This window comes from Trachemys scripta, chromosome 14, assembly GCF_013100865.1.
Source record: "Trachemys scripta elegans isolate TJP31775 chromosome 14, CAS_Tse_1.0, whole genome shotgun sequence".
Lineage (NCBI taxonomy): Eukaryota > Metazoa > Chordata > Testudines > Emydidae > Trachemys > Trachemys scripta.
In genome coordinates, this window is record NC_048311.1 from 5,642,817 (window position 1) to 5,670,799 (window position 27,983).

The 27,983-nt window shown below is 44.6% G+C and overlaps 2 protein-coding genes across 2 annotated transcripts in view; both read right to left on the minus strand.

Annotated features, from left to right (window-relative positions):
- Positions 1-27,983, minus strand: part of LOC117887172 (zinc finger protein 501-like) — a 1,015,593-nt gene that overhangs the window by 64,516 nt on the left and 923,094 nt on the right. The window lies entirely within an intron of this gene.
- LOC117887159 (zinc finger protein 436-like) lies at positions 17,619-26,633 on the minus strand. The gene is given in 5 exon segments (XM_034789469.1): positions 17,619-18,864; positions 18,867-20,134; positions 20,440-20,553; positions 24,532-24,733; positions 26,458-26,633. Coding segments are annotated over 4 exon segments (1,563 nt in total). The 5' UTR covers positions 24,692-24,733; positions 26,458-26,633; the 3' UTR covers positions 17,619-18,843.

Consider the following 27,983-nt stretch of genomic DNA (forward strand, 5'->3'; position numbering starts at 1 on the left):
CTTAGTGTGTATACACACGTTCGACTTTGTAATATCAATTCCACATATTTGATTTAAGTGAAATCAAACTACTCTCGTAGTGTAGACATACCCTTATATGTTCATACCTTCCACTCCATACTAGTCTTATTCCAACCTTTGTGTGGGAACTTGAGTAGGCCCTAAATCCCAAAAGCAGGGTATTTTGCAATAGTTCTTTCTATGTTTGGACGTTACAGTGTTGACCCATTGGTGTATGGAATCACCTTTAATAAGCTCTCTTTCTTTTGCCAATTAATTCATATACCATGATCTCCCTGCAATACTCTCTGCCTATCGGCTCTCTGAGAACAACCACTTAAACTGCTTGATTAACTTTAATTGGAATATCTTCGTTAATCAAATTGCTTTCTGAACTTTCACACTTGTAAAATTGCCTATTAACTCCTCCAAATCAGAGCGAATCTGATCTATTCTGCACTGTTGCATAATAATCACATTGGGTGATTCTTCTATCCCAGTTATTGTGCGTATGTGTCTAAACAGTGCAGAATTTCAAGCTGTAGTATCCAATGATTGTGAATTTGCCTTAAGAATCATGCTTAGCCTCAGACTATCTTCTTAAAACAGAAGTATAAGAAGTACTAATGGTTTTGCTAGCTTGTGTTAAGCTGACGCTACTTTCTGTTCCACTGTCCTATTCAACCTATCTAGTTTTGTCCAAAATCGTTTGTAGTTTAAAAGTTTTAATATCAAGTTGAATTGTAGATGTTGTAATATAGTTACTTCGTTTAATTGATACTTGGTTATCTGAAACTTAAATTTAGCTGTTCAATTCTACTACTTGTGAATTTTAATTAGGGTAAACAACATGTGGATACTGTTAATATCGTACATAATTAAATGAATTCCATAGTGGTTAATGCTCATAGGGTTTTTTCAATGCTATAAAACTGAGTATAACACTCATCCATTCTATATTATTAACCAACTGTTTTCATTTATTTTCTATTTTAGAATTTGATAATCATAGAATCGTAGGACTGGAAGGGACCTCGAGCAGTCATCTAGTCCAGTCCCCTGCCCATTCTTAAAAATCTCCAATGATGAAAATTCCATAACCTTCCTAGGCAATTTATTCTAGCGCTTAACTACCCTGACCATTAGGAAGTTTTTTCCTAATGTCCAACCTAAACTGTCCTTGCTGCAATTTAAGCCCATTGCTTCTTGTCATATCCTCAGATGTTAAGGAGAACAATTTTTTTCCCTTCTCTTTGTAACAACCTTTTATGTACTTGAAAACTTTATCATGTCCCTCTTAATCTTCTCTTCTCCAGAATAAACAAACCCATTTTTTAATCTTCTCTCATAGGCTGCATTTTCTAGACCTTGAATAATTTTTGGTGCTCTTCTCTGGACTTTCTCCAATTTATCCACATTTTTCCAGAAATGTGATGCCCGGAACTGGACACAATACTCCAGTGGAGGCCTAATCAGTGTGGAGAAGAGCAGAAGAATTACTTCTCATGTCTTGCTTACAACACTCATGCTAATACATCCCAGAATGCTGTTCCCTTTTTTTGCAGCAGTTACACTGTTGACTCATATTTAGCTCGTGATCCACTATAACCCCCAGATCCCTTTCCACAGTACTAAGGCACCCCAGATAATATGCAAAAAGAAGAACAGGAGTACTTGTGGCACCTTAGAGACTAACAAATTTAGAACAGGAGTACTTGTGGCACCTTAGAGACTAACAAATTTATTAGTTAACTAATAAATTTGTTAGTCTCTAAGGTGCCACAAGTACTCCTGTTCTTCTTTTTGCGGATACAGACTAACACGGCTGCTACTCTGAAACCAGATAATATGGCATCAGCACTGCCTAGCCTGCTTGATGGCCCATTAAGGACCATCAGCTATACAACTGACCCATTGAGAGAAGGCAGATACAGCTGGTGACTCAGCAAGGCATGCAGGGACATGCCTATGGACAGAACTCTAAGGTTTTTTCATGCCATGTGCTGGAATGCTTGTCTTTAGAACAAAGAAAGAAAGGCCACATGACAAGAGACTATAAAAGGTTGCTGCGGCTCCTCCATCTTGTCTTCAATCCTGCTTCTTACTTCTGGAGGGACTTTGCTACAAACTGAAGCTCTGAACAAAAGACTGAATGACCCATCCCAGCTGTGGATGTACTCCAGAGACTTCATTTGAACCTGCAGTTTATTCCACCAATGTTAAAAGCCTGAACCAAGAACTTTGCCATTAGTGTATGTAATTGATTCCATTTAACCAATTCTAGCTCCCATCTATATTTCTTTCTTTTTATGAAGAAACCTTTAGATTTTAGATTCTAAAGGATTGGCAACAGTGTGATTTGTGGGTAAGATCTGATTTGTATATTGACCTGGGTCTGGGGCTTGGTCCTTTGGGATTGGGAGAACCTTTTTCCTTTTACTGGGATATTGGATTTGATAACCATTCATCCCCATAACGAGTGGCACTGGTGGTGATACTGGGAAACTAGAGTACCTAAGGGAATTGCTTGTGTGACTTATGGTTAGCCAATGGGATAAAACCGAAGTCGTCTCTGTTTGGCTGGTTTGGTTTGCCTTGGTGTTCAAAGGAACCCCAGCCTTGAGTTGTAACTGCCCTGCTTTAAGCAATTTGTCCTGAATTGACACACTCAGAAGTGTCCCACCAAGGGCAGCATCATTACAGGGAGACAAAGAGGTACATAGATGAGACTTTCTGGGACACAGTAGACTGGCCCCTCCCCCAGTCTGACAGCCTCCGTGCTGTTGAGGAGGATGAAAGTCTCAGGGAAGGAGAACATCCAACTGGAGCAGAGGGAAACAATCCCATAGTTGGGACCCTCCTTCCAGATGATGTCGTGGTATCATCTCGCACAGAGGATACCTCTCCAGGGGAAGGAAGTACAGTTATTAGGAAGAGCAAGGTATTAGTAATGGGCAATTGATAATTATAAACATAGATAGCTGGGTTTGCAATGACTGGGAGAACCATAGGTGACTTGCCTGCCTGGTGCAAAGGTTGCAGATCTCTCGAGACATCTAGATAGATTTATGTGTAGTACTGGGGAGGAGCCAGTGGTTGTGGTACATGTAGGTACCAAAGACATTGGGAAGGATAGGAGAGAGGTCCTGGAGGCCAAATTTAGGCTGCTAGGTAAGAGATTGAAGTCCAGGACCTTCATGGTAGTATTCTCTGAAATGCTTCCAGTTCCATATGCAGGGCCACTCAGACAGGCAGAACTTCAGGGTCTCAATGCGTGGATGAGACAATGGTGTAGGGAGGAGGGGTTTAGATCTATTAGGAACTGGGGAGACTTTGGGGAAAGGGGGAGCCTATATAGGAAAGATGGGCTCCACCTAAACCAAAATGGACACAGATTGCTGGCACTTAAAATTAAAAAGGTCATAGAGCAGTTTTTAAACTAAGGGTTAGAGGAAAGCCGACAGGTGTGCAGAAGCATGTGATTTGGACAGAGACATTCCATAGGGGAGGATCTATTAATGGAGATTCTCTATGTCCTTGTAAGGAGGCGAGGATGGAAGATGATAAAATACGGGTAGGATCTGATCAGAAACAGTCAAACAAAAGAGTTCCATTCAATTACATCATGTAATGGCAGACAGCTAAAAGGTGACAAGTTTTTAAAGTCCTTATATACAAATGCTAGAAGTCTAAATAATAGGTGAACTAGAGTGCCTTGTATTACATGAGGATATTGATATAATAAGCAGCACAGAAACTTGTTGGAATGAGGATAATCAATGGGAACAGTAATACCAGGGTTCAAAATATATCGGAAGGACAGAACAGGTCATACTGGTGGGGGAGTGGCACTATATGTGGAAAAAAAGACCCTTTGTTGCGCAATGGAAATTTATGAATTGGTTCACCACTTCATCAATAGAAAGTGCATATACACTGGCTAGGCAAACTCACTGGTAAAGATAAACAGCAAAACAAGTTTATTGACTACAAAAGAGAGATTTTAAATGACTATAAGTGATAGGCAAAAAGTCAGAGTTAGTTACCAAAAGAAATAAAATATAAGCACACAGACTAAACTCTCAACCTACTAGACTGGGCAACAACTAGCTTAAGCAGTTTTTCTCACCCTATTTGATACTGCAGTTCATAATATACAGGTTTCACCCTTGAAACTTGGGCCAGTCTCCTCTGTTGGAGTCTTCAGTCTTCTCAGTGTCCTGGTTGCTTGCATGATAGTTGGGGAAAGGAGAAAGGCCAAGCATGGGGCTCCTGTGTTCTGTTTTATATCTTCAGTCCCTTGTGCTTGGAGAATACAAGTCCAGGCATGACTGGTGGGCATTGATGAGTCCCCAGGCAAGGTTGAGCAATTCCCCTGGTGTGGCCTCATGCAGATGAGTCATTGAATTATAACTCCCTGGCTGGACAATGGCTGTTGATGGTTGTTTGACACCCGCCTGGGCGTTGGTTACTTTCTTTGCTGTTGTCTCTGGGGAGCTAATATCAGGCCCATTCCCCAACTTACAGCACGTTTTAGTGATAACTATATCATACAATCCCATAACTTCAGAAGCACTAAAGATATACATATTTAGATAGAACAGTGACTTTCAGCTGATCATAACCTTTCCCCTGATACCTCACATGGCATGCTTTATATGCAATCTCACAATTATATACAAATGAGGAATATGGGAGTTACAAGGGGGCTCCCCCAAGGTATAGAATGTTACAGGGGATCCAGTGGATATCGTATACTTAGATTTTCAGAAACCCTTTGACAAGCTCCCTCACCAAAAGCTCCCAAGCAAAGTAAGCTGTCATTGGATAAGAGGGAAGGTCCTCTCATGGATTGGTTACTGGTTAAAAGATAGGAAACAAAGTGTAGGAATAAATGGTCAGTTTTTCAGAACGGAGAAAGGTAAATAGTGGTGTCCCCCAAGGGTCTGTACTGGGACCAGTGCTTTTTAACTTATCATAGGTGCCAACTTCCCCTCTAGTGGGCAGGTGCTAAACCCTCCCTCCCCCGCCCCACGCCCTTCCCCGCCCCACGCCCTTCCTCCAAGCCCCTGCCCTGCCTCTTCCCACTCCTGTTCCACCCCTGGTCCCACTCCACCCCTCCCCCCAAGTCCCCACATCCACTCCACCCCCACCCTGCCTCTTTCCACCTCCTCCCCCATGCACTCCCTGTCCCCGTTCCTTCCCCTCCTGGAGCCTCCTGAATGCCACAAAACAGCTGTTCCCGGCAGGTGGGAGGTGCTGGGAGGAAGGGGAGGATTTGATCAGCGGGGCCACTGGCGGGCGAGAGGCACTGGTGTCACAACCCAATAGCCCCCTCCCCTTAGGGAGTCCCCTAAAAAGGTAAATCAGCACTGTATATTGCTAACACTGTTACAAGCATTGCAAAGCATTTTGGGAAGGGTTAAAGGTGTGTAAATAAAAAGTGGAAAATTCCTTTGCAGGTTTACAAGAGGCCGAAAGGCGGGGGGGGGGGAGAGAGGGGGGGAGAGAAAGCAAAAAACGGGTTAACTCAACACTGCAGCTAGCAAGCTTAGTCCAAAAATAAAAAGCTGACTCCAGCCAAAGGGGGAAGTCCAACTCCCTCTCCTCCCCCCGCCATAAAAAAAAAGTTGTTAAACAGAATGCAGGGGCCGGAAAAAGGAGCAAAATGGCAAAGGCCAGCCAGGAACAAACAGAACTGTCTCATGGCCCTGAAACTGGTGTGTTTTGGGGAAAGTTGAAGAGACCACAGAAAGCCGGTTTGGACTGGCACAAAAAGCACCAAAAGCAAAGTTCCCTAAACAAACCCCCGCCTCCCAAAAAAAAGCACCCAGGACTTAAAACCCTCTGAAGAGCTGAAGCAACTCGAAGAGCACCGCAGATCCTTAAACGGCCTGGGCCCAAAACAGCACTTCCGTTCACCTTCCCTCCCGCCCCCCCATCTTCTTCTGATGTTACACTCAGACTTGGCCAGTCTGGGTCATGCATGTGTGAGTATAAAAGTGGGTTAGGGCTTGGGGCATTAACGCTTTCTTTCTTCCCCTGAGTGATATGGGAGCTATCCCAGCACTTTCTGCTGTTATTTTATTAGTTTATCAATAAAGCTTTAAAATTTAAACACTTGGTGTGCACCTCATCATCTCCGCCCCCAAAAAATCCTGTGGCCCCAGCCTAATCAACTGTGGCCTCAGGCAAATTGATAACAAAAATCTGTCACACTGGAGGGAGGAGGGAGAGGAGGGAGCATGGCTGCTGGTGGGTGCTGAGCACCCACTAATTGCTGGAGCACCCATGGAGTCAGCGCCTATGCAACATATTCATAAATGATCTGGGAAAAGGGGTAAACAGTGAGGTGGCAAAATTTGCAGATGATACAAAATCACCGTACTCAAGATAGATCAGTCCCGAGCAGACTGTGAAGAGCTACAAAAGGATCTCACAAAAATGGGTGACTGGGCAACAAAAATTCAATGTTGATAAATGCAAAGTAATGCACATTGGAAAACATAATCCCAACTATACATATAAAATTATGGGGTTTAAATTAGCTGTTACCACTCAAGAAAGAGATCTTGGAGACATTGTGGATAGTTCTCTGAAAAACATTCACTTAATGTGTAGCAGCAGTCAAAAAAGTAAACAGAATGTTGGGAATCATTAGTAAAGGGATAGATAATAAGAAAATATCATATTGCCTCAATATAAAGCCATGGTACGCCCACATCTTGAATACTGCATGCAGATGTGGTTGCCCCATCTCAAAAAAGATATATTGGAATTGGAAAAGGTTCAGCAAAGGGCAACAAAAATGATTAGGGGTATGGAACAGGTTGCATATGAGGAGAGATTAATAAGACTGGGACTTTTCAGCTTGGAAAAGAGATGACTAAGGGGGAATATGATAGAGATCTATAAAATCATGACTGGTCTGGAGAAAGTAAATAAGGAAGTGTTATTTACTCCGTCTCATAACACAAGAACTAGAGATCACCAAATGAAATTAATAGTCAGCAGGTTTAAAACAAACAAAAGGAACTATTTCTTCACACAATGCACAGTCAACCTGTGGAACTCTTTGCCAGAGGATGTCGTGAATGCCAAGACAATAACAGGGTTCAAAAAAGAACTAGATAAATTCATAGAGGATAGGATGGGCAGAGTGTCCCTCACTTCTGTTTGCTGGGAACGGGCGACAAGGAATGGATACTGAGTTAGATGGACCTTTGGTCTGACTCAGTATGTTCTTATGTTCTCCTATAATTTTTGTTTACTTAAATAAACAGTTCTTTATTTAAAGTCAAGTTCAACTGTTTATTTTGGGACATCCCAGAGTGTATAGGAAAAATAATCCATGGTATATTTTGATGTTGTCACTCCTGAGTGCAGTATCTTTAATAAACAAAATGAATAACTGGAATTAATAATTCCATGTAATTAATTTTCTCCTAGTTATCAATGTTGATAATTATTTGGTATTCTTTTGGTAATTTTACTTTGAAAATTGCCTGGTGTCCAACCCCTTTCTACCCCACATTCGGGTGGTTCTGAAAATGTGGTCAACCTCTGCATCCCTGGATAATGAACCATTTTCCTTGATATATGTCCAGTAGAAAGGAGCTGTTTAACTATACCCTGAGATAGCTGCAGATTTGTGGAGGGGTGGATGTTTGGCAGGGTGAAGGGAATAAGAAGGAGACACCTGACATGGCTGGAGGCTACTGAGAAATATCTGCCTCATGTGGTAGGTAGGTGCTGTGAATTCATAGAATCATAGAATCATAGAATATCAGGGTTGGAAGGGACCTCAAGAGGTCATCTAGTCCAACCCCCTGCTCAAAGCAGGACCAATTCCCAACTAAATCATCCCAGCCAGGGCTTTGTCAAGCCGGGCCTTAAAAACCTCCAAGGAAGGAGACTCCACCACCTCCCTAGGTAACGCATTCCAGTGCTTCATCACCCTCCTAGTGAAACAGTGTTTCCTAATATCCAACCTGGACCTCCCCCACTGCAACTTGAGACCATTGCTCCTTGTTCTGTCATCTGCCACCACTGAGAACAGCCGAGCTGCATCCTCTTTGGAACCCCCCTTCAGGTAGTTGAAGGCTGCTATCAAATCCCCCCTCATTCTTCTCTTCTGGAGACAAAACAATCCCAGTTCCCTCAGCCTCTCCTCATAAGTCATGTGCTCCAAACCCCTAATCATTTTTGTTGCCCTCCACTGGACTCTTTCCAATTTTTCCACATCATTCTTGTAGTGTGGGGCCCAAAACTGGACACAGTATTCCAGATGAGGCCTCACCAATGTCGAATAAAGGGGAACGATCACGTTCCTCAATCTGCTGGCAATGCCCCTACTTATATAGCCCAAAATGCCATTAGCCTTCTTGGCAACAAGAGCACGCTGTTGACTCATATCCAGCTTCTCGTCCACTGTGACCCCTAGGTCCTTTTCTGCAGAACTGCTTCCTAGCCATTCGGTCCCTAGTCTGTAACTGTGCATGGGATTCTTCCGTCCTAAGTGCAGGACTCTGCACTTGTCCTTGTTGAACCTCATCAGGTTTTTTTCGGCCCAATCCTCTAATTTGTTTAGGTCCCTCTGTATCCGATCCCTACCCTCTAGTGTATCTACCACGCCTCCTAGTTTAGTGTCATCTGCAAACTTGCTGAGAGTGCAGTCCACACCATCCTCCAGATCATTAATAAAGATATTAAACAAAACCGGGCCCAGGACCGACCCTTGGGGCACTCCGCTTGAAACCGGCTGCCAACTAGACATGGAGCCATTGATCACTACCCGTTGAGCCCGACGATCTAGCCAGCTTTCTATCCACCTTACAGTCCATTCATCCAGCCCATACTTCTTTAACTTGGCAGCAAGAATACTGTGGGAGACCATATCAAAAGCTTTGCTAAAGTCAAGGAATAACACATCCACTGCTTTCCCCTCATCCACAGAGCCAGTTATCTCATCATAGAAGGCAATTAGGTTAGTCAGGCACGACTTCCCCTTGGTGAATCCATGCTGACTGTTCCTGATCACTTTCCTCTCCTCTAAGTGTTTCATAATTGATTCCTTGAGGACCTGCTCCATGATTTTTCCAGGGACTGAGGTGAGGCTGACTGGCCTGTAGTTCCCCGGATCCTCCTTCTTCCCTTTTTTAAAGATGGGCACTACATTAGCCTTTTTCCAGTCATCTGGGACCTCCCCCAATCGCCATGAGTTTTCAAAAATAATGGCTAATGGCTCTGCAATCTCATCCGCCAACTCCTTTAGTACCCTCGGATGCAGCGCATCCGGCCCCATGGACTTGTGTACGTCCAGTTTTTCTAAATAGTCCCGAACCATTTCTTTCTCTCATAGACTCATAGACTCATAGACATTAAGGTCAGAAGGGACCATTATGATCATCTGGTCTGACCCCCTGCATGCTGCAGGCCGCAAGACCCTTCCCTGTACTCTACCGTTGAAGTCCCCAGTCCTGTGTTTTAGTGACTTCAATCGGCTGAGACCCTCCTGCTAGTGATCCCTGCCCCATGCTGCGGAGGAAGGCGAAAAACCTCCAGAGGCTCGGCCAATCTACCCTGGAGGAAAATTCCTTCCCGACCCCAAATATGGCGATCAGTAATACCCCGAGCATATAGGCAAGAGTCTCTAGCCTGACCCTTGTTGGCCATTATGTTGTTCATGTACCATTGCTTGGTTTTCCTTGACTACTATGTTTTATCATTAAACCATTCCCTCCATAAACTTATCCAACTTAATCTTAAAACCAGACAGGTCCGTCGCCCCCACCGTTTCCCTCGGAAGGCCGTTCCAATATTTCACCCCTCTGATGGTCAGAAACCTTCGTCTAATTTCTAGCCTAAACTTCCCCCCGGCCAGTTTGTATCCATTCGTTCTCGTGTCCACATTAGTACTAAACTGGAATAATTCCTCTCCCTCCCTTGTATTAACCCCTCTGATATATTTAAAGATAGCAATCATATCCCCCCTCAGCCTTCGCTTTGTCAGACTAAACAACCCAAGCTCCTCTAATCTCTTTTCATACGACAGGTTTTCCATTCCTCTGATCATCTTAGTCGCCCTTCTCTGCACCCGTTCCAGTTTGAGTTCATCTTTTTTAAACATTGGAGACCAGAACTGCACACAGTACTCCAAATGAGGTCTCACCAGTGCCTTATACAACGGAAGCAGGACCTCCCTATCTCTACTAGATATACCTCGCCTAATACATCCCAAGACCGCATTGGCTTTTTTCACCGCCACGTCACATTGCCGACTCATAGTCATCCTGCGGTCCACAGAGGGTTGGTCACCTTCTCCCCATATTGTGCTGCCCAGTGCAGCAGTCTAGGAGCTGACCTTGTTCGTGAAGACAGAGGCAAAAAAAGCATTGAGTACATTAGCTTTTTCCACATCCTCGGTCACTAGGTTGCCTCCCTCATTCAGTAAGGGGCCCACACTTTCCTTGACTTTCTTCTTGTTGCTAACATACCTGAAGAAACCCTTCTTGTTACTCTTAACATCTCTTTCTAGCTGCAACTCCAAGTGTGATTTGGCCTTCCTGATTTCACTTCTGCATGCCTGAGCAATATTTTTATACTCCTCCCTGGTCATTTGTCCAATCTTCCACTTCTTGTAAGCTTCTTTTTTGCGTTTAAGATCAGCAAGGATTTCACTGTTTAGCCAAGCTGGTCTCCTGCCATATTTACTATTCTTTCTACACATTGGGATGGTTTGTTCCTGCAGCCGCAATAAGGATTCTTTAAAATACAGCCAGCTCTCTTGGACCCCTTTGCCCTTCATGTTATTCTCCCAGGGGATCCTGCCCATCTGTTCCCTGAGGGAGTCAAAGTCTGCTTTTCTGAAGTCCAGGGTCCATATTCTGCTGCTCTCCTTTCTTCCTTGTGTCAGGATCCTGAACTCGACCATCTCATGGGTCACTGCCTCCCAGGTTCCCATCCACTTTTGCTTCCCCTACTAATTCTTCCCTGTTTGTGAGCAGCAGGTCAAGAAAAGCTCTGCCCCTAGTTGGTTTTTCCAGCACTTGCACCAGGAAATTGTCCCCTACACTTTCCAAAAACGTCCTGGATTGTCTGTGCACCGCTGTATTACTCTCCCAGCAGATATCAGGGTGATTAAAGTCTCCCATGAGAACCAGGGCCTGCGATGTAGCAACTTCTGCTAATTGCCAGAAGAAAGCCTCTTCCACCTCATCCCCCTGGTCTGGTGGTCTATAGCAGACTCCAACCACGACATCACCCTTGTTGCTCACACTTCTCAACTTTATCCAGAGACTCTCAGGTTTTTCTGCAGTTTCATACCGGAGCTCTGAGCAGTCATACTCCTCTTTTACATACAATGCAACTCCCCCACCTTTTCTGCCCTGCCTGTCCTTCCTGAACAGTTTGGACAGAATTGTGAAAGCTGGGAGAGATCCTCAGTGATGTCTGGGCAGCAAAAGTGGACGGACTTTCTGTATGTTATGAACAGACAGAGACAGAGCTGTACAAGTAGTCAGGGACAAGGTCAGAGATGTGATGGGCTCCTACGTTGATGTCACAGTGTAGTGGTAGAAAAATGAATATCCTGTAACCAAGGAAATGAATGCAGTGTCTTTGTGTAAAGATTTTATTAATAATTGACATTATAAGAAAGGTGATGTCCCTCAGTGGATCTTTTTCAGCTGATGATGCATGGTAAAACCTTTATTGATTTCACATTACACAGTGCAACCCTCAGACCAATGGAGCAGTGGAGGAACATGCCCAAAGTGCTGAGTGCACATGTAGCTGTGCTGATTGCTCACAACAATGTTTGGTGGAAACTCTTCTCCTTGTCTTAGTGGGTGGAATGGTGGGGGGGGCTGCCATTTGGGGGAGCAAAAGGGGGCTCCTTGTACCTTGTGTTCTCCACAGGCTGCAGGACATGGCTAGGCTGGCTGTGAACATAGCTCCACCGTGCTCTCCAATAGAGCTGTTTCCTTCTGTATCACATCCAGCATCTTTTCCTCCCTGTCCTTTCCTTTGTCCACGCTTTCCCTTGGGAGGAGGTGGCAGGATCATAATTTCACATGCACCTCTACAGGCTGTCCTTACATTGGAGGATGTTACCCTGAAGGGCGTTCCCAAGAGGCAGGGAAGGGTCTTGATCACAAAGGCAGTGGGGGAAACCAGGAAGATGTACAGTCCTGCTCTTTATCAGGCTGTCCCCCTGCCCCCACTCCCAGCTGGTGCAGGAGAGGAAGGGAAGCACCACTTCTGTTGCAACCTAGGGAGGGCTGCATTGCCTTGCACTGTGCATGCCAAAGTACAGCCCTCCTCATGCCTTAAATTCTTTTTCATAACACCTACATATAAGCATCAAGAGCACTACAAAATAGATTTTGAAACTGGTCTGAACCCACAGTGTTTACACTGTAGCCACAAATACCCTATTTTTATGCATTAAGAAATATATCTATAGCCTCATTTGTGCCATTAGCCTCCTAATATAGTGTGTGTTTGCAAATGTAAAGGGAGGTAAAAGCACAGGGTGCTGATCACACTGCAAAACAAAGGAATTCTCTATTGCTTTTGCTCTTTCTCTGGCTGCTGCTACAGTAATTGTGCCTGCCCTGCAACCGGCCTGCATTTTTTAACCAACATGGGACCATTGTTTTGAGCAGGGTCAGAGGAAGGCTGCAGTGCACATGGAAGGAGGATGGAGCACCAAACAGCACTAGAAAGTGGGTAGTGGGGGCTTCATATTTGCCCAATTTGGGATCTGATACTTCAGGGAAATAAACCCTTCAGAGTTTGTATCCAAAGTCAACACCATTTTGAGCTCACTGGGGTGGGGAAAACAAGGAGAGGCTGATAGCCCACAGCCATTGAACGTGACAGCACTTGGCCAGTACCCAGAACAACGTTGGCCAGTACCCAGAACACCTGTAGAGGTCTATTTCAACACAGCACATAACACTGAGTGGTGGAGCTCCCCTCCGCAGCAGTTTCACGGGCATCTCCAGCATCTGGGTCTCGGGCTTGGGCATGCTGAAGAGATATTGGCTCTCTGAGAACATCTCCTCCTGGCTGGGGTCAGGATTCAATTTTGAGTTTCTTCTGTGGTTGGCTCCAAACTGCCCATGTGGTTGGCTCCAAACTCCCTCATGCTGGGGTTCGGTGGATGCTTCATTTCATCCAAGGGGCAGGAAAATGGTTCATAAGCCAGGAAGGCAGTGGATAAACTGGCTCTGAAAATGACAGGAGTGGGGGTAGAAAGGGGTTGGATGGCAGGTGATTTTCAAAGTAAAAGAACCAAATAAGTATAAAAATTCATAATTGGGAGAAACCATTAATGAGATGGAAGTATTAATGAATTGCTTCTCATATGACTATTTCAAGAAAACCAAACCAACACAGAATGATTGATTATGGTTATTAATGAGACTGCAGCGACCAAAATCGGTGATGAATTCTGGTCACTTGCCACCTCAGGCATGTTGGGCATTTGCTAAGAAGAATGAGACTGCAATCCAGGAGTAACCACATAAAAATGAACAAAGGATTCTGCTTCCTTTATACTAAAGTACAGCCCAAAACAAAACAACTGAACTCAAATTTAAAATAGGGAAACATTTATTTAAGTACTCAAAACTGATTGAAGAAACCAACAAAAAATTAAATCCACAAGGATTATCCAATTGAGACACACCAACTGAAAAAAGGTAAATCAAACAAATGATACAATGTATGAACTCTTAAAATAACCTCTTAACTAACTTGAAATTCTAAAATAGAATAACTTAGGATACTAACAAGCATCAACAGTCCCCCCCCCAATAAAATTCACTTGTAGCTAAGTATTATCAACAGAATTTAACAGCTAATCTTAAAGAAAACATTTCAGATAACTATGTATAACCTCAGTAAAGTAACTGGATTACAAACACTATAATTCAACTTGATATTAAAATGTTTAAACTCAAAACAAATTTGGATGAAACTAGATAGGTTGAATAGTAACAATAACACTGAAAGTAGTGTAGACAGCACAAAATCTACCAAAACCATTACTACATCTTTTATTTCTGTCTTTAAAAGGTAGCATTGTGAGGCTAAGCATGATTTAAGGCAAATTCGCAAGTCATATGATCACCACAGCTCGAAATTCAGCTGTGTTTAGACACACGTATCTAGTTGGAAATGGTTACAATGACACATATAATAAATGAGGTACAAGAATCACCCAATTTGATTATTATACAACAATGCAGATGAGAGAGGATTAGCTTTGGTTTGATGGCGTTAATAGGCAATTTTACAAGGGTGAAAGTTCAGAAAGCAGTTTGATTAACCAAGGTATTCAATTAAAGTTAGTCAAGGAGACCGAGGGAGTTTTCTTAGCAAGTTGAAAGGTGCTATATTGCAGGGAGATCCTGGTATTTGAGTTAATTGGTGGGGGGAGGGGGAAGAGAGAGAGAGATTATTAAAGGTAATTCCATACACCAATAGGTAAACATTGTAACATTCAAATATAGAAAGAGAACTATCACAAAGTACCATACCCTGCTACTGGTATATAAAATTGACAAATGTAAAATAAGAACTGGTTAAATTCCTACTCCAAGATTGGGAAAAGGTTTGTGTGGAGTGTAAGATATAAACATATTAGATCATTCTGTAGTTAGAAACACACAACACAACTGAAGTTAGTACAAAATTATACTAAAGTTTAGAACACACAAATAAAGACTGACGTGAGATTTTTGAAGTTAGACAATAACTTCTCTCACACACAGTGTAATGTTAAAGGGTGAGATCTCACTGGCATTTAATTCTCACTCACACATGCAAAAACCGCACAGCTGGAGGTGCTGAGGGAAAAATCCAGGAAAGAGTAGAACAGTGATTAACAAAGTTGCTAGTTCTTTGTAACACTTCAAGATAGGACCTGAAACAAGACAACAAAAGTATTAATTTCCACAAAGATACAGTAACACAATCAGCACAGCTGAGATTTAGTTATGTTCTCATCAAACCAAAAAGTTGAAGGGTAGCTCTTTTAAGCAGTAAGCCAGATAATTTAGTAAGCAAAGTTAAGTGCATCCAGCACCACACTCCCATGGTGTGAACAATAAGTCTGGCAGCTACAGGTTACAGCATGCAGTTTAAAGCAGTCAAAACCTGCAATGTTGTCAGATTCAAACCCTATCTTTCTCTAGTTATGTTCTTTAAGGCTCTGTTTCTTTGAAGCACAGAAAATCCCTATGGAATTGTAGCAGCAAGTTTTGATTTCTTAAATCTTTCTGCGCTTTGAAGCAGGTGCAATTTCTCACCCTTCCTTCTGCTGTTCAGCATACAGCCTTCTTTGTGGTGAGTGATGGGACTTAGGATCTTACAATCATTGGAGAAGGGGGATTGGATCCAGAGTCACCCACCTTATCGGTGGATGCCCTGACCCACAGGCTGTGGAATCATTCTCACACTCTCACTCTGGCCCAATGACTCCTTAAGTATTTATATACAGTGGAACTGCTTTGCTAGGAGAGACAATGAGACACTCACATCAGAGTATCCCATACTTTGGTAGTTCAGCCACTCTCCTGAGAAGTGCAAGATCCCTGTTCAAATCCCTTTGCCTCAGCAGGTGGGGGTGGGGGGACATGAACTAGGTGTCTCCCACATCCTGGGTGAATAAAATAACCATGAAGCTAAAGGTTATGAAAGAGCTCCTCCATCTGCTTCCTTCCCAGCTGTGTTGTGTGGAGATAGGTGGCCTCTGAATGTGACTTCTGTATCAAACCCCATTAGCAGAGGAACATCTAAATTCCCCAGTTCCTGACTTAAAGGAAGAGGCAGGCATCTATCTCCATAAAAGGGATGGGGCTTAGAAGACTCCTCTCCCGGTGGCATCCTCCACTGGGCAGCTTAGGTGGCTACCCACCTAGTATGTTGGGTTCTGTGCCAACATTGCTTTTAAAAAGCAAAGTTGCACTGATGTTTTGGGTTTTCTTTTAAGACTTTTATTGTTGTTGGGTTTTTTTAAACAAAGTTGCAGCCTGCCGGTTTTTTGCTTAATTCCAAATGACCTGAAAATCAAAAAGGAATCCTACAAAAAGTGGAAACATGGTCAGATCAATAAGGAGTAGTACAAAAGAACAGCACAAGAATATAGGGACAAAAGCAGAAAGGCTAAGGCACAAAATGAGTTACACATGGCAAGGGACAGAAAAGTCCATAAGAAGAGGTTCTTTAAATACATAGGAGCAAGAGAAAGACAACAAAAAGTGTGGGCACTCTACTTAGCAGGAAGGAGAGCATCAATAGACACTTAATGCCTATTTTCCTTCAATCTTCACTTAAATGATTAATGATGACCAAATACTCAACACAATTAATATTGACAACCGGGGGAAAGAAAGCAAACCAAAATAGGGTAAGACTAGGTTAAAGAATATTTAGATAAGTTAGATGTATTCCAGTCAGCAGGCCCTGATTAAATGAATCCCAGGGTAGGTAAAGAACTAGCTGAAGCAATCTCCAAGTCATTAGCAATTCTCTTTGAGAACCTCTGGAGGACAGTGAGGCACCAGAAGACTGGAGAAGGGCAAACATGGTACCTATCTTTAAAAAAGGGAACAAGAAGGACCTGGGGAATTATAGATCAATCAGCTTATCTTCACTAGATGTAAATATGCTGGAGCAAAGTATGAATCATTTTGTAAGCACCTGGGGGATAATAGGTTATAAGGCATAGTCACAATAGATTTGTCAAGAACAAATCATGCCAAACCAATTCAATTTCCTTCTTTGATAGGATTACTGACTTAGTGGCTGGGAGGAAGCCGTAGATGTGTTATAACCTGATTTTAGTAAGGTTTTTGACAGAGTTCCACATGACATTTTCATAGGCAAACTAGGGAAATGTGATCTAAAGGAAATTATTATAAGGTGGGTGCACAACACGTTGAAAGACCAAAGAGTAGTTATCAATGGTTTACTGTCAAATTGGGAGATCATATCTAGTGGGTTCCCACCAGGGTCAGTCCTGGGTCTGGTACTATTCAATATTTTAATTAATGACCCGATAATGTAGTAGAGAGTATGCTTATAAAATATGCAGATGACAGCAAGCTAGAAGGAGTTGCAAGCACTTTGGAGGACAGGTTTAAAATTCGAAATGACCTTGACAAATTGGAGAATTGGTCTGGATTCAACAAGATGAAATTCAATAAAGACAAGTGCATAGGACTTCACTTAGGAAGGAAAAAGCAAATGCAGAACAATAAAATGGGAAACAACTGTGTGGGTGGTAGTACTACTGAAAAGAACCAGGGCGGGGGGAGGGGGAGGGAGAAGAGGGGGAGTGTATAGTGGACCACAAACTGAATTTGAGTCTTCAATGTGACAACTGCAAAAAAGGCTAATATGATTCTGGGGTCTATTAACAGAAGTGTTGTATGTAAAACACAGGAAGTAATTGTCCTGCTCTATTCAGCACTGGTGAGGCCCCAACTGAAATACTGTGGACAAATTGGGGAGAGCTCAGAGGAGAGCAATAAAAATGATAAAAGGTTTAGAAAACCTGACCTATGAGTAAAGATTTAAAAAATGGGCATGTTTAGTCTTGAGAGCTGTTATAAAGGGGATGGTGAACAATTGTTCTCCATGTCCACTGAAGGTAGGACATGCAGTGATGGGCTTAATCTGCAGCAAGGGAGATTTAGGTGAGATATCAGGAAAAACTTTCTAAATATAAGGGTTGTTAAGCTCTTCAATTGGCTTCCAAGGGAGGTCAAGGAGTCCCCATCATCGGAAGCTTTTAAAAACAAGTTGGACAAACACCTGTCAGGGATGGTCTAGGTTTACTTGGTCCGCTGGCCATGGAGAAGGAGGCTGGACTTGATGACTTCTCAAGGTCCCTTCCAGCCCTGCATTTCTACGATTCTATGAGAAAGGGTTTTTTTTTCTCCAGGTTTTTCTGTTGTGCTTTGAGTATGCTCCTCCTGCTGCCCAGCATGATTGACGAACACCTGTTCTGCAACTCTCCCTCATTTCTGCCTGGCAGCCAAAGGACTCATTATTTCTTTTAAAAGTAAGCAGATGCCCTTGATGAGACATTCCACTTTTTATTTTGTAAGATTATAAATTTCACTGATGGGTTTGTCGTGGCTATTTGAAGAGCAAGATTTTTTCCCTTATTTCAGAATTGGTAAGGGTTCTGAGTAGACTTCAGTACCGGTTAGGTTTTGGATGGGTTTAGTTTCCCTTCCTGCAGCTGTGCTATTACTATTCCTTCTTGCATATCATTAAAAATCCTTCTGATTATCTGATGGCCCAGAGAAGAGAGAGGGAGCTTTAAAGTATGGGAAGAACATTTTTTGTACTGAAGCATGTAGAAAGACAATTTCACTTTCTTTTGGAAGTCAAGGATGTTGTTCCCCTGAGCAAACAGCATCCGCCCCCCACTGGGAATCATAGCCCTAGGGGTATGAGTCAGATGTATATGGGTGGGGGTGGTGTGTGGACGTAAGGGGTACATGGCGAGGTATGTGTGGGAGTGTGTGTGTGGGGCGGGGGGAGTGCAATAAACAAATCTCATGACAACATGGGAATTTTATCTCAGCCTCTTGGTCTACACAGCTTTGTTCCAGGCATGTGATTTCATTCTCTGCTTTAATAACTAACTATTGCAGGTCCTCATTACAGGGCCACTCCAGCCTGGCCTGACCCTTTGAGGTTCATGGTACTCAACAGAGGTCTTATACACATGACCCATTCCTAGGGGTTGTGTCCCGTGTGGATTCTCTGATATGTAATGAGGTTTGAGCTCTCACTGAAGCCTTTCCCACATTTCTCTCACTTATAGGGTCTCTCTCCGCCACGTGGGTTCTCTGATGCTTAATAAGGGTTGATTTCCGACTGAAGCTTTTCCCACAGTCGGAGCAGTTATAGGGTCTCTCTCCTGTGTGGATTCTCTGATGCTGAATAAGGTTGGAACTTTGACTGAAGCTTTTCCTGCACTCATTGCATTTGTAGGGTCTGTCCTCAAGGTGGGTGCTCTGATGATTACAAAGGGCTGAGCTGCTACAGAAACTTTTCCCACAGTGAAGACACTTATAGGGTCTCTCTCCACTGTGGATTCTCTGATGTTTCCTAAGGGCTGAGCTCGCATTGAAGCTTTTCCCACATTCGGGGCATTTAAAGGGTTTCTCAGCCATGTGGATTCTCTTGTGAGTAACAAGAGTTGACTTCAGTCTGAAGCTTTCCCCGCAGTCAGGGCAGTTATAGAGTCTCTCTCCCATGTGAATTCTCTGATGTGTATAAAGGTTTGAGCTTTGACTAAAGCTTTTCCCACATTCACTGCATTTGTAGGGTTTCTCTCCTGTGTGGGTCCTCTGGTGACTAGTAAGATGTGCACTGTGACCGAAGCTTTTCCCACACTCAGCACAGGTATAGGGTTTCTCTTCTGTGTGGATTCTCTGATGTGATAGAAGGGTTGATCTACGACTGAAGCTTTTCCTGCACTCGAGACATTCAAAAGGTTTCTCTCCTGTGTGGATTCTCTGATGTGACAGAAGGTTTGAACTCTGATTGAAGCTTTTCCCGCAGTCAGGACACTTATAGGGTTTCTCTCCCGTGTGGATTCTCTGATGTTGAATAAGGTTGGAGCTCACACTGAAACTTTTCCCACACACGGGGCAGTCATAGGGTCTTTCTCCTGTGTGAGTTCTCTGATGTAATAGAAACTTTGAGCTCACACTGAAGCTTTTCCCGCACTCATTACATTTGTAGGGTTTCTCTCCCATGTGGATTCGCTGATGGTGAATAAGGGTTAAGCTCTGACTGAAGCTTTTCCCACAGTCACCACACGAGTAGGGACTCTCTCCAGTGGGGATTCTCTGTTGAACAGTTTCTTTGATTTTCTTGATGCCTCTGCTCTTGTGAGTGGATTTAACCAATCTCTCCTCTAAGTGGTTTCCCTGCTTCCTTTTTGGTCTGCGCTGAATTTCACAGGCTTCTCCCTGCTCAGGACTCTGGGAAACATGCCCTTCAGCTCTTCCTGATGCTATTCCCTGTGGCTCCACTCGCTCAGGACCTTCCTGCTGAGGATTTTCCTCCTCATTCTCACTCACCATCCCATCACCGGCTGGAACAGAGAGCAAATCCAGACAGGAGTCAGTCCCTGTGCTATGGACAGGGAACCTCAGAAAGGGAAATAGTTAAGGGGAGAACAAACCCAAATAACAGCTGGGGAGATTGAACTATCAGGAGCTGAATCCTGCTCCCCCCATACCCTTTCCCATAGGAGGGGACCCATTCTTCCTCCACATGCTATGAGCACAGATGAAGGCAGGGGCTGAAGGGTCAGACAAGTTTGATGAAAATGCATACGTGACATCTACCAGGACGACAGAATAACTGATTTCTGAGTAAGTTTAACTGATTTTTCACCTGTGTGGGGGTCTCTCAGAATCTCCCTTTCCTCATAGTCCCAGAGATCAGAAATGCACAGCCTCTCCCCTTGTTCCAGCTGGGAGATCACATCAGGTTTGGAAACTGGGAATCCTGCTTGGCAGAGGGGGTGAGGAAACAAGTGTTGATCTTGGTCATTAAGCTCAGGCCTGTTATTACTTCCAAACCAAGGATCTGAGCAGCTCACCCACAGAGGCTTCTTCCTCTCCCTACCCCCAACCCTACGGGGACTGGGTTATAAATCGTACAAGATCCCATGATGCACTGCTCTGGAGCAAGGGTTCACCCACTCTGTCTAGGGAATGGCCCTGACTTATTCCACTGAGGAGCTGAGCGGAGTTGCTACACTCTGAAGGTACCTGGGGTACGACTTAGCCTCCATCATTTACAGTCACATCTCCCCCACCCCACCCACCTCTATAACCCTTCTCAACACAAGGCAGAACAGGAGGATATTACTCAGACCATCAACTCTTTGGTATGGAGACTTCTCTCCTAGTCTGCATCCATGCAGCACCTAGCTCCACAGGGCTGTGTCACCTGATTAGGGACCCTAGATTCTCTCCCAATGACAAGCTGTTCAGAAATAAACAGAGGAAACACCATCCAGGGTCTGGAAAAAGATTACTAGACACCTGCCCCCTGTCCAATGCAGGAAGCAAAGAGCTCTCCATGAGTCATGATGGACCAGCAAAAGGGCCCCCCTACGCTTGCTGGTCAACTGTCATTCATCCCTTCCCCATTATCCATAAGACCTGATCTGCTCCTGCTGGGGTCCGGCTGGCTCACACCTCAGGCCCGATATTGGCTTTTCCTACCCCCTTAGCCTGCTCCATACACCTCAGACCCAGAGAGGACAGCTCTGGCTGTGATTAGACGTTCTTCTCCCACCTTGGCTCAAATCATAGAAATGTGTTGCTGAAAAGAACATCAAGAGCTCATCTGTCCCAGCACCCCTGCATTGAGACAGAACCAGGTACCCCAAGACCGACCCTGACAGATGTTTGTCTATCCTGTTCTTAAAAGCAACCAGTGACTGGCTCTTTGTCTACACTGGCGATTGAATGATAAAACTTTTGTCTTTCAGAGGTGTTAAACACCCCCACCATCAGAAAGACAAAAGTTTTGCCATGACAAGTGCCAGTGTGAACAGCATGTTGTCGGCAGGAGTGCTCTCCTAAAAAGCTGTGTAGTGTAGACAAAACCTGTGATTTCACAACTTCCCTTGGTAACCTGTTCCATTACCTAACTGTCCTTACAGATAGAAAGTTTTCCCTAATATCAAACCTAAATCTCCCTTGCTGCAGGTTAAGCCCATCACTTCATGTCCTACGTTCTGTGGACATGGAGAACAATCGATCACCTTCCTCTTCATAACACCCCTTCCCACATTTGAAGACTGATATCAGGTCTCCACTCAGTCTTCTTTTCTCAAGACTAAACATGTCCACTTCTTTTTGCCTTTTCTCATAGGTCATAATTTTTCAAAACCTTTCATAATTTTTTTTGCTCTCCTCTATACTCTCTCCAATTTGTCCACATCTTTCCAAAAATGAGGCACCCAGAAGTGTCCACAGTACTCCAAATGAGTCCTCATCAGTGCCAAATAAAGAGGGACAATTACCTACGTGTCATACATATGACTATCCTGTTAATACAGCCTAGCATGATATTAGCCGTTTTTGCAGTTACATCACATTGTTGGCTCACATTCAATTTGTGATCCACTGTAACTCCCAAATGCTTTTCTACAGTACTACTTCCTAGCCAGCTATTGCACATTGTGTATTTGTGCATTTGATTTATCCTTCCTCAGTGTAACACTTTGGACTTGACTTGATTTATTCTTGACAAATCCATGTTGGCTATTACTTATCCACTAGGTGCTTACAAATTGATTGTTTAATAATTTGGTTCAATGTCTATACAGGTACAAAGTTAGGCTCATTGGCCTATAATTTGCAAGTCGTCTTTGTTCCCCCTTTTATTGATAAGTACTATGACTGCCCTTCTCCAGTCTCTGGGACCTCACCTGTCCATGAATTCTCAAAGATAACTGTTAATAGTTTTGAGATTGCTTCAGCTATTTCCTTAAGTACCCCAGGGTGAATTTTGTCAGTCCCCGATGACTTAAAGAATATTTAAATAAATTAGATGTATTCAGTCTGTTCTTTCTCAACTCTGGCTTGTGTTCCTTCCCCCATTATTTTTTATATTAGTTCTATTAAGCATCTGGTCAGTGTTAACTTTTTTACTAAACACTAAAGGAAAATAGGAATGAACAACTCAGCCTTTTTGATGTTATCATTTTTAGCCCTCCTTCCCCTCTAAGTAGTGGGCCTACACTGTCTTTTGTTTTTCTCTTGTTTTGCTCCTCATGTATTTACAGGATCACTTCTCATTGCCTTTTATGTCTCTTGCTATTTGTAATGTGCCTCAGACTTCTTGATTTTCTCATTACATGCCTCTGCTGTTATTTCATACTCATCCTTAGCAAGTTGTCCATGTTTCCACTTTTTGCAGGATTCCTTTTCAATGTTCATGTCATTAAAGATCTCCCAATGCAGCGATATTGGCCCCTTGCTATTCTTCCTATCTTTCTGTGTTATTGGGATATGCTTTTGGCTTGTAAATATTGTTTCTTTGAGAAACTGCCAGCTCTCCTGAACTCCTTTTTCCCTTAGATTTCTTCCTATGGGACCATACATTTCTTCCTATGGGACCATACATACCAAGTTCTCAGAGTTTGTGAAAGTCTGCTTTTTGGCAGAACATTGTCCTTATTCTGCTAGTTTCACCCCTTCTTTTCTTTAGATGCAGGACAACTCTATCCAAAGAAATCCCACCAAGCGAATCCCTATAGACCCCCAGGTTCCTAGTCGAGCAGCTCTCTTGTAGTTAGTGCTTGAGTCACATTGGTGCTTGGTGAATAGAGAAGTTTGCTGAATTGGGACTTGACCAAATTTCTGACTAATCTACAGATCTGCAAACATAGATTACCAGATGTAAAGGCCAGAAGGGAATATTATGATTATCTAGTCTGACCTCCTGTAGGTTAGACAGGTCAGACAACCTTACCCAGAGATTCCTTCATCAAGCCCATATCTTGTGATTGAGCTAGACTATATTTATTAGAAAGAGACATCCAAGCTTGATTCAAAGACTCTTAGTGATGGAGAATCCACCACATCCCTGAGTAAGTTATTCCAATGGTTAATTCACCTCACTGTTAAACATCTGCACTTTACGACTGGTCTGAATTTATCCAGCTTCAGCTTCCAGCCACTGGATCTCCTTCTGATTTTGTCTGCTAGATTAAGGAGCTCTCTGCTGTCAGAAATCTCCCTCTGTAGATACCTAATGTTTCTGTTTAAAATACCACTTAATCTTCTCCTGGATAAACTCAATATACTGAGCTCTTTAAGTCTCTCACTCTAAGGCACATTTTCCAAACTTGAAATCATTCTTGTGGCACTTTTATGAACACCGTGCCAATTTGTGAATATTCTTCTAACCTCCCTGGACCATCCCCCTGACATTCACATGGGACAGCAATAGACTCACAGAATACTCCCAGACCACCAATTACTTCATATACCCTCCTTCAGCCCCGAACACAGCCCCTCTCAGTGCGAGGAACCATCATGGGCAAGAAGAGACACCAGGACCAACATCCTCCTTCCAAGAACTCAGCACCTTGGCAGAAGAGATAGCTCTAGAGACACTAATGGCAACCAGCCTCATGACTCTAGTCCATGGCCTTCCTGACAGGTAGAAGAATCTAGAACATCTGGCACCTCCTGCTAACATATCTGGCTCAGGCAGAATGCAGTCAAGATGGAGATAAAGTGCACTTAAAAATCTTGGTTCTGGGAAGAATAGCACCATCAACATGTCCCTCAATCTTCTATCCTATGGGAAGGGACAGTCTCACAGACACACGATCTAGGGACTAACAGGGCTGATCGTTACAGAAATATGGGGGAATCAATTAAGAATCCTGAAGAGAAGCTGACCCAGATGCTTCTGAGACCCCCAGTTTCTAATACCCAAGGGGACAGGAATCCTTACCCAGTGAGGTCACGGTCTCATAATTCTCCTGCATAACATTCCTGTACAGGGCTCTCTGACCCAGGTCCAGCAGGGCCCATTCTTCCTCAGTGAAATACACAGCCACCTCCTCGAAGGTCACCGGCTCCGCTGCAGCCATTTCCCTTCCTCGTCTCTCCATGGATGGGATGAACTGGAGCAAATGTGGATTTTATTCTGCAACCTGTCAGAGTGAGAAGGGAGATAGGGAAGGTTTCAGAAGGGGTTTAATACATTACACACCCCGATTTCCCCCAGACTCCTTCCCTGCCAACAGACACTCTAGACTGTCATCCCTGAGAATACTTGAGCCAAGACACTAAAAAAACAAAACAAAACAAAAAAAACAGCCCAAAGTTAAGTCCCAAATCCACAGTCAAGTCTCTCAATAAGTGGCCTGCATTTCAAGAATGCTGAGCCTGCCACATTGGGTCTCAGTTCTGAGTGTCCAGCCTTGCTGATAATCAGGCCAGTGACTGAGCTGTCTGAACACAGGTTTCTACATTAGTCTCCTGTTTTTTAAGGATCCTGGCTTTCATCATTTTATTTACAGCCCAGCCCATCCCCTCCCACAAGGACTAAACCCACAGAGACTTTTAAACACTATTAGTGACAGAGAGTAAGTGAAGTCAATGGGACCACTGAGATGCTTAATATTAAATACGTGTGAGTGGTTTTAGGATGAGTTCCCAAGATTCATACAGCTTAAGGCCAGAAAGGACTAGGAGATCATCTAGTCTGACCTTTTGTATGTCACAGTCCCTTGCATTTTACCCTGTTACCCAGTTCTGAGCCCAATGACCGGCATTTGTCTAAAGTATATTTGTCGGAAAAGCATCCAATGTTTATTTAAAGACATCAAGAGATGGAGAATCCACCACTTCCTTTGGTCATTTGTTCCAGTGGTTAATCACTTTCACCCTGTGGGGTGGGCGGGTCCAGCCTAAACCAGGAAGTCTAGGTAGCCATGAAACAGCCCTGCTGCCAGAGCCCCATGTGGGCTATCACAGGCCAGCTGAGGGTTTTGCTTTTGCTGTGTAGACATACCCTCTGTGGCTCAAAAGCTGTTCTCTTTCATGAACAGAAGTTGGTCCAATAAGATATTACTTCACCCACCTTGTCTCTTGAATAGGAATTCTCAGTCAAATGTAAAATTTTTACCCAAATTCTTAAGGGACTAGAATTAGTTTAAAAAATAAAATGGTAACATTGTAATTTGCTCTTTTCCCAGGCCCCTTCTCAAAAACAAGCTAAGTGTTTTCCCATATCAAATAAATTCACCCAGGACAGAGACTCTCTGCCCTAAAATGAGCATAGGAATTGTCAGACTGTGTCAGACCTGAGGCCTGTCTAGTAACTCTGAGTGTGTTATAAGGAACTGAAAAGCTTCCTTTAGACTAAAACGGTGCAGCCAACACTGTCAGTGTCACTGTATGCTCCAGCTATACTGAAAGAGCAGAACAAAAGCAGCCACTTTGGGGATCCCGCCTGACACTGTCCCCAGGGCAGCGCATCCCCCCAGCAGCGCGGGGACCAGGCAGAGGCAGGAACTGGCTTTTCCTCTCCCAGCTCCTCCCCCGGAAAGTCAGTCTGCCCCGGGGTGCTGCAGGGAATGGGGCTGGGCAGGGCTGGGCGCCGGGAACCTCCCTCCCCACTGATTGCTCCTGCTGCCCCTGCCAGTCTCTATCCCTGTCTCCCTCCTGCCCCCTCCCCTCGGGCTGGGAGACTCGGTCCCTGGCCGGGCCCGGGGCGTTCGCTCTCCCGGAGCTGGCTCGGCTCCTGCAGGCGCTCAGGAGGGCAGAGCCCGGGGGTGGGGGTCGGGGAGGGCAGCAGCTCTGGGAGGGGCCGTTGGTGCGGAGTCACTTTCCTGCCCGGCCCCAGCCCTTCCCCCCGGGTCTCTCCCCTCACCTGCAGGCTCCGGCTCAGGGGCTGGTGTCGGCAGAGCCCGGGGCTGGTTCCAGCCACCGGAGAAAGTCCCCCGGGCACAGAGGGGGGTTAGTGCAGATCTGTCCCCGTACAGACCCCGCTGGAGCTGGAGGCAGCAGTCAATGTTTGACCCAGGAAGTCCAACCTCCACCTGTGCAGCAGCAAGAGCCAGAGCAACTTCCCCTCCCAGCACTGAGCAGAGCAGCAATCTGGCGTTACAGTGTTAACCCCTCAGCTGCTGGACGCCAGCCAGAATCCTTCTCTCCTTCCTGAACCGAGAGAAACCCACAGCGTGTAGACAAGTATCAGAGGGGTAACCGTGTTAGTCTGTATCTACAAAAACAACAAGGAGTCTGGTGGCACCTTAAAGACTAACAGATTTATTTGGGCATAAGCTTTCGTGGGTAAAAACCTCATTTCTTCAGATGCATAGAGTGAAAGTTACAGATGCAGACATTATATACTGACACATGGACAGCAGGTTGCTCAGAGACATCTGCTGAAGCCTCTGCCCTTCCTATCCTCCCAATCTGCTTCCTGCGGCAAGGAAATGGTGCTAAAAGTGGGAGAAAATGAGAGGGGAAGAATGGGAGAAATCGTGGAGGGGTAAAAAATGTGTCCAAAGGAGGAGAGAACTGGTGGAGGCAAGAGAAGGAGATGGTCAGATTAGGAAAAGTCAGGGCAAGGAGCAAGTACTGTCCTGATTGCCTGGATTGCACTCCCTTTCCTGTAATCCACAGGTTAATGCAGTTTCACTGATTTTCATTATTTATTTTAAATGTTCATGTGACTCTTTAAAAAGCAACAGAGGCCCCGTCTGATGAAGTGGGCATTCACCCACGAAAGCTTATGCTCCAATACTTCTGTTAGTCTTAAAGGTGCCACAGGACCCTCTGTTGCTTTTTACAGATTCAGACTAACACGGCTACCCCTCTGATACTCTTCAGAAATAGCCCCTCCTCACCCCATCTCTGCCCCTGGGGATCTGCGAGTCCCAGAGCTGCTGCCCTCACTGACACCCCCAGGCTCTGCTCCCCTGAGCGCCTGTAGGAACCGAACAAGCTCTGGGAGAATGAATGCCCTGGGAACCGGACCAACAACCAAGTCTCCCAGCCCAAGGGTAGGGAAGGAGGGAGACAGGGGCAGAGACTGGCAGGGGCAGCAGGAGCAATCAGTGGGGAGGGAGGTTCCCGGCTCCCAGCCCTGCACAGCTCCATTCCCTGCAGCTTTAGGCTGATTCCACCGATTCCCCTGAAGTGGGTCCCGCACCTCAGAGGGCCCCGCACAGATCAGGCAGTTTCCCTGCCTGAAGCAAAGCTCTGTGGCTCTCCCAGAAGCAGTAGCTGTTGCTGCTAGGCAATGAGAGACGCTGGCCGCAACCCGGGGCCGCTCTGGGCACGCTGCAGCCAGCCCGGTCCGCTCCCCAGTGGGGCCCCAGCTGGCTCAGAGTATGGGGCGGGCAGCAGCCCTCCATCAGCCAGGCCACTACACGGGGGGGGGGGGGGGGG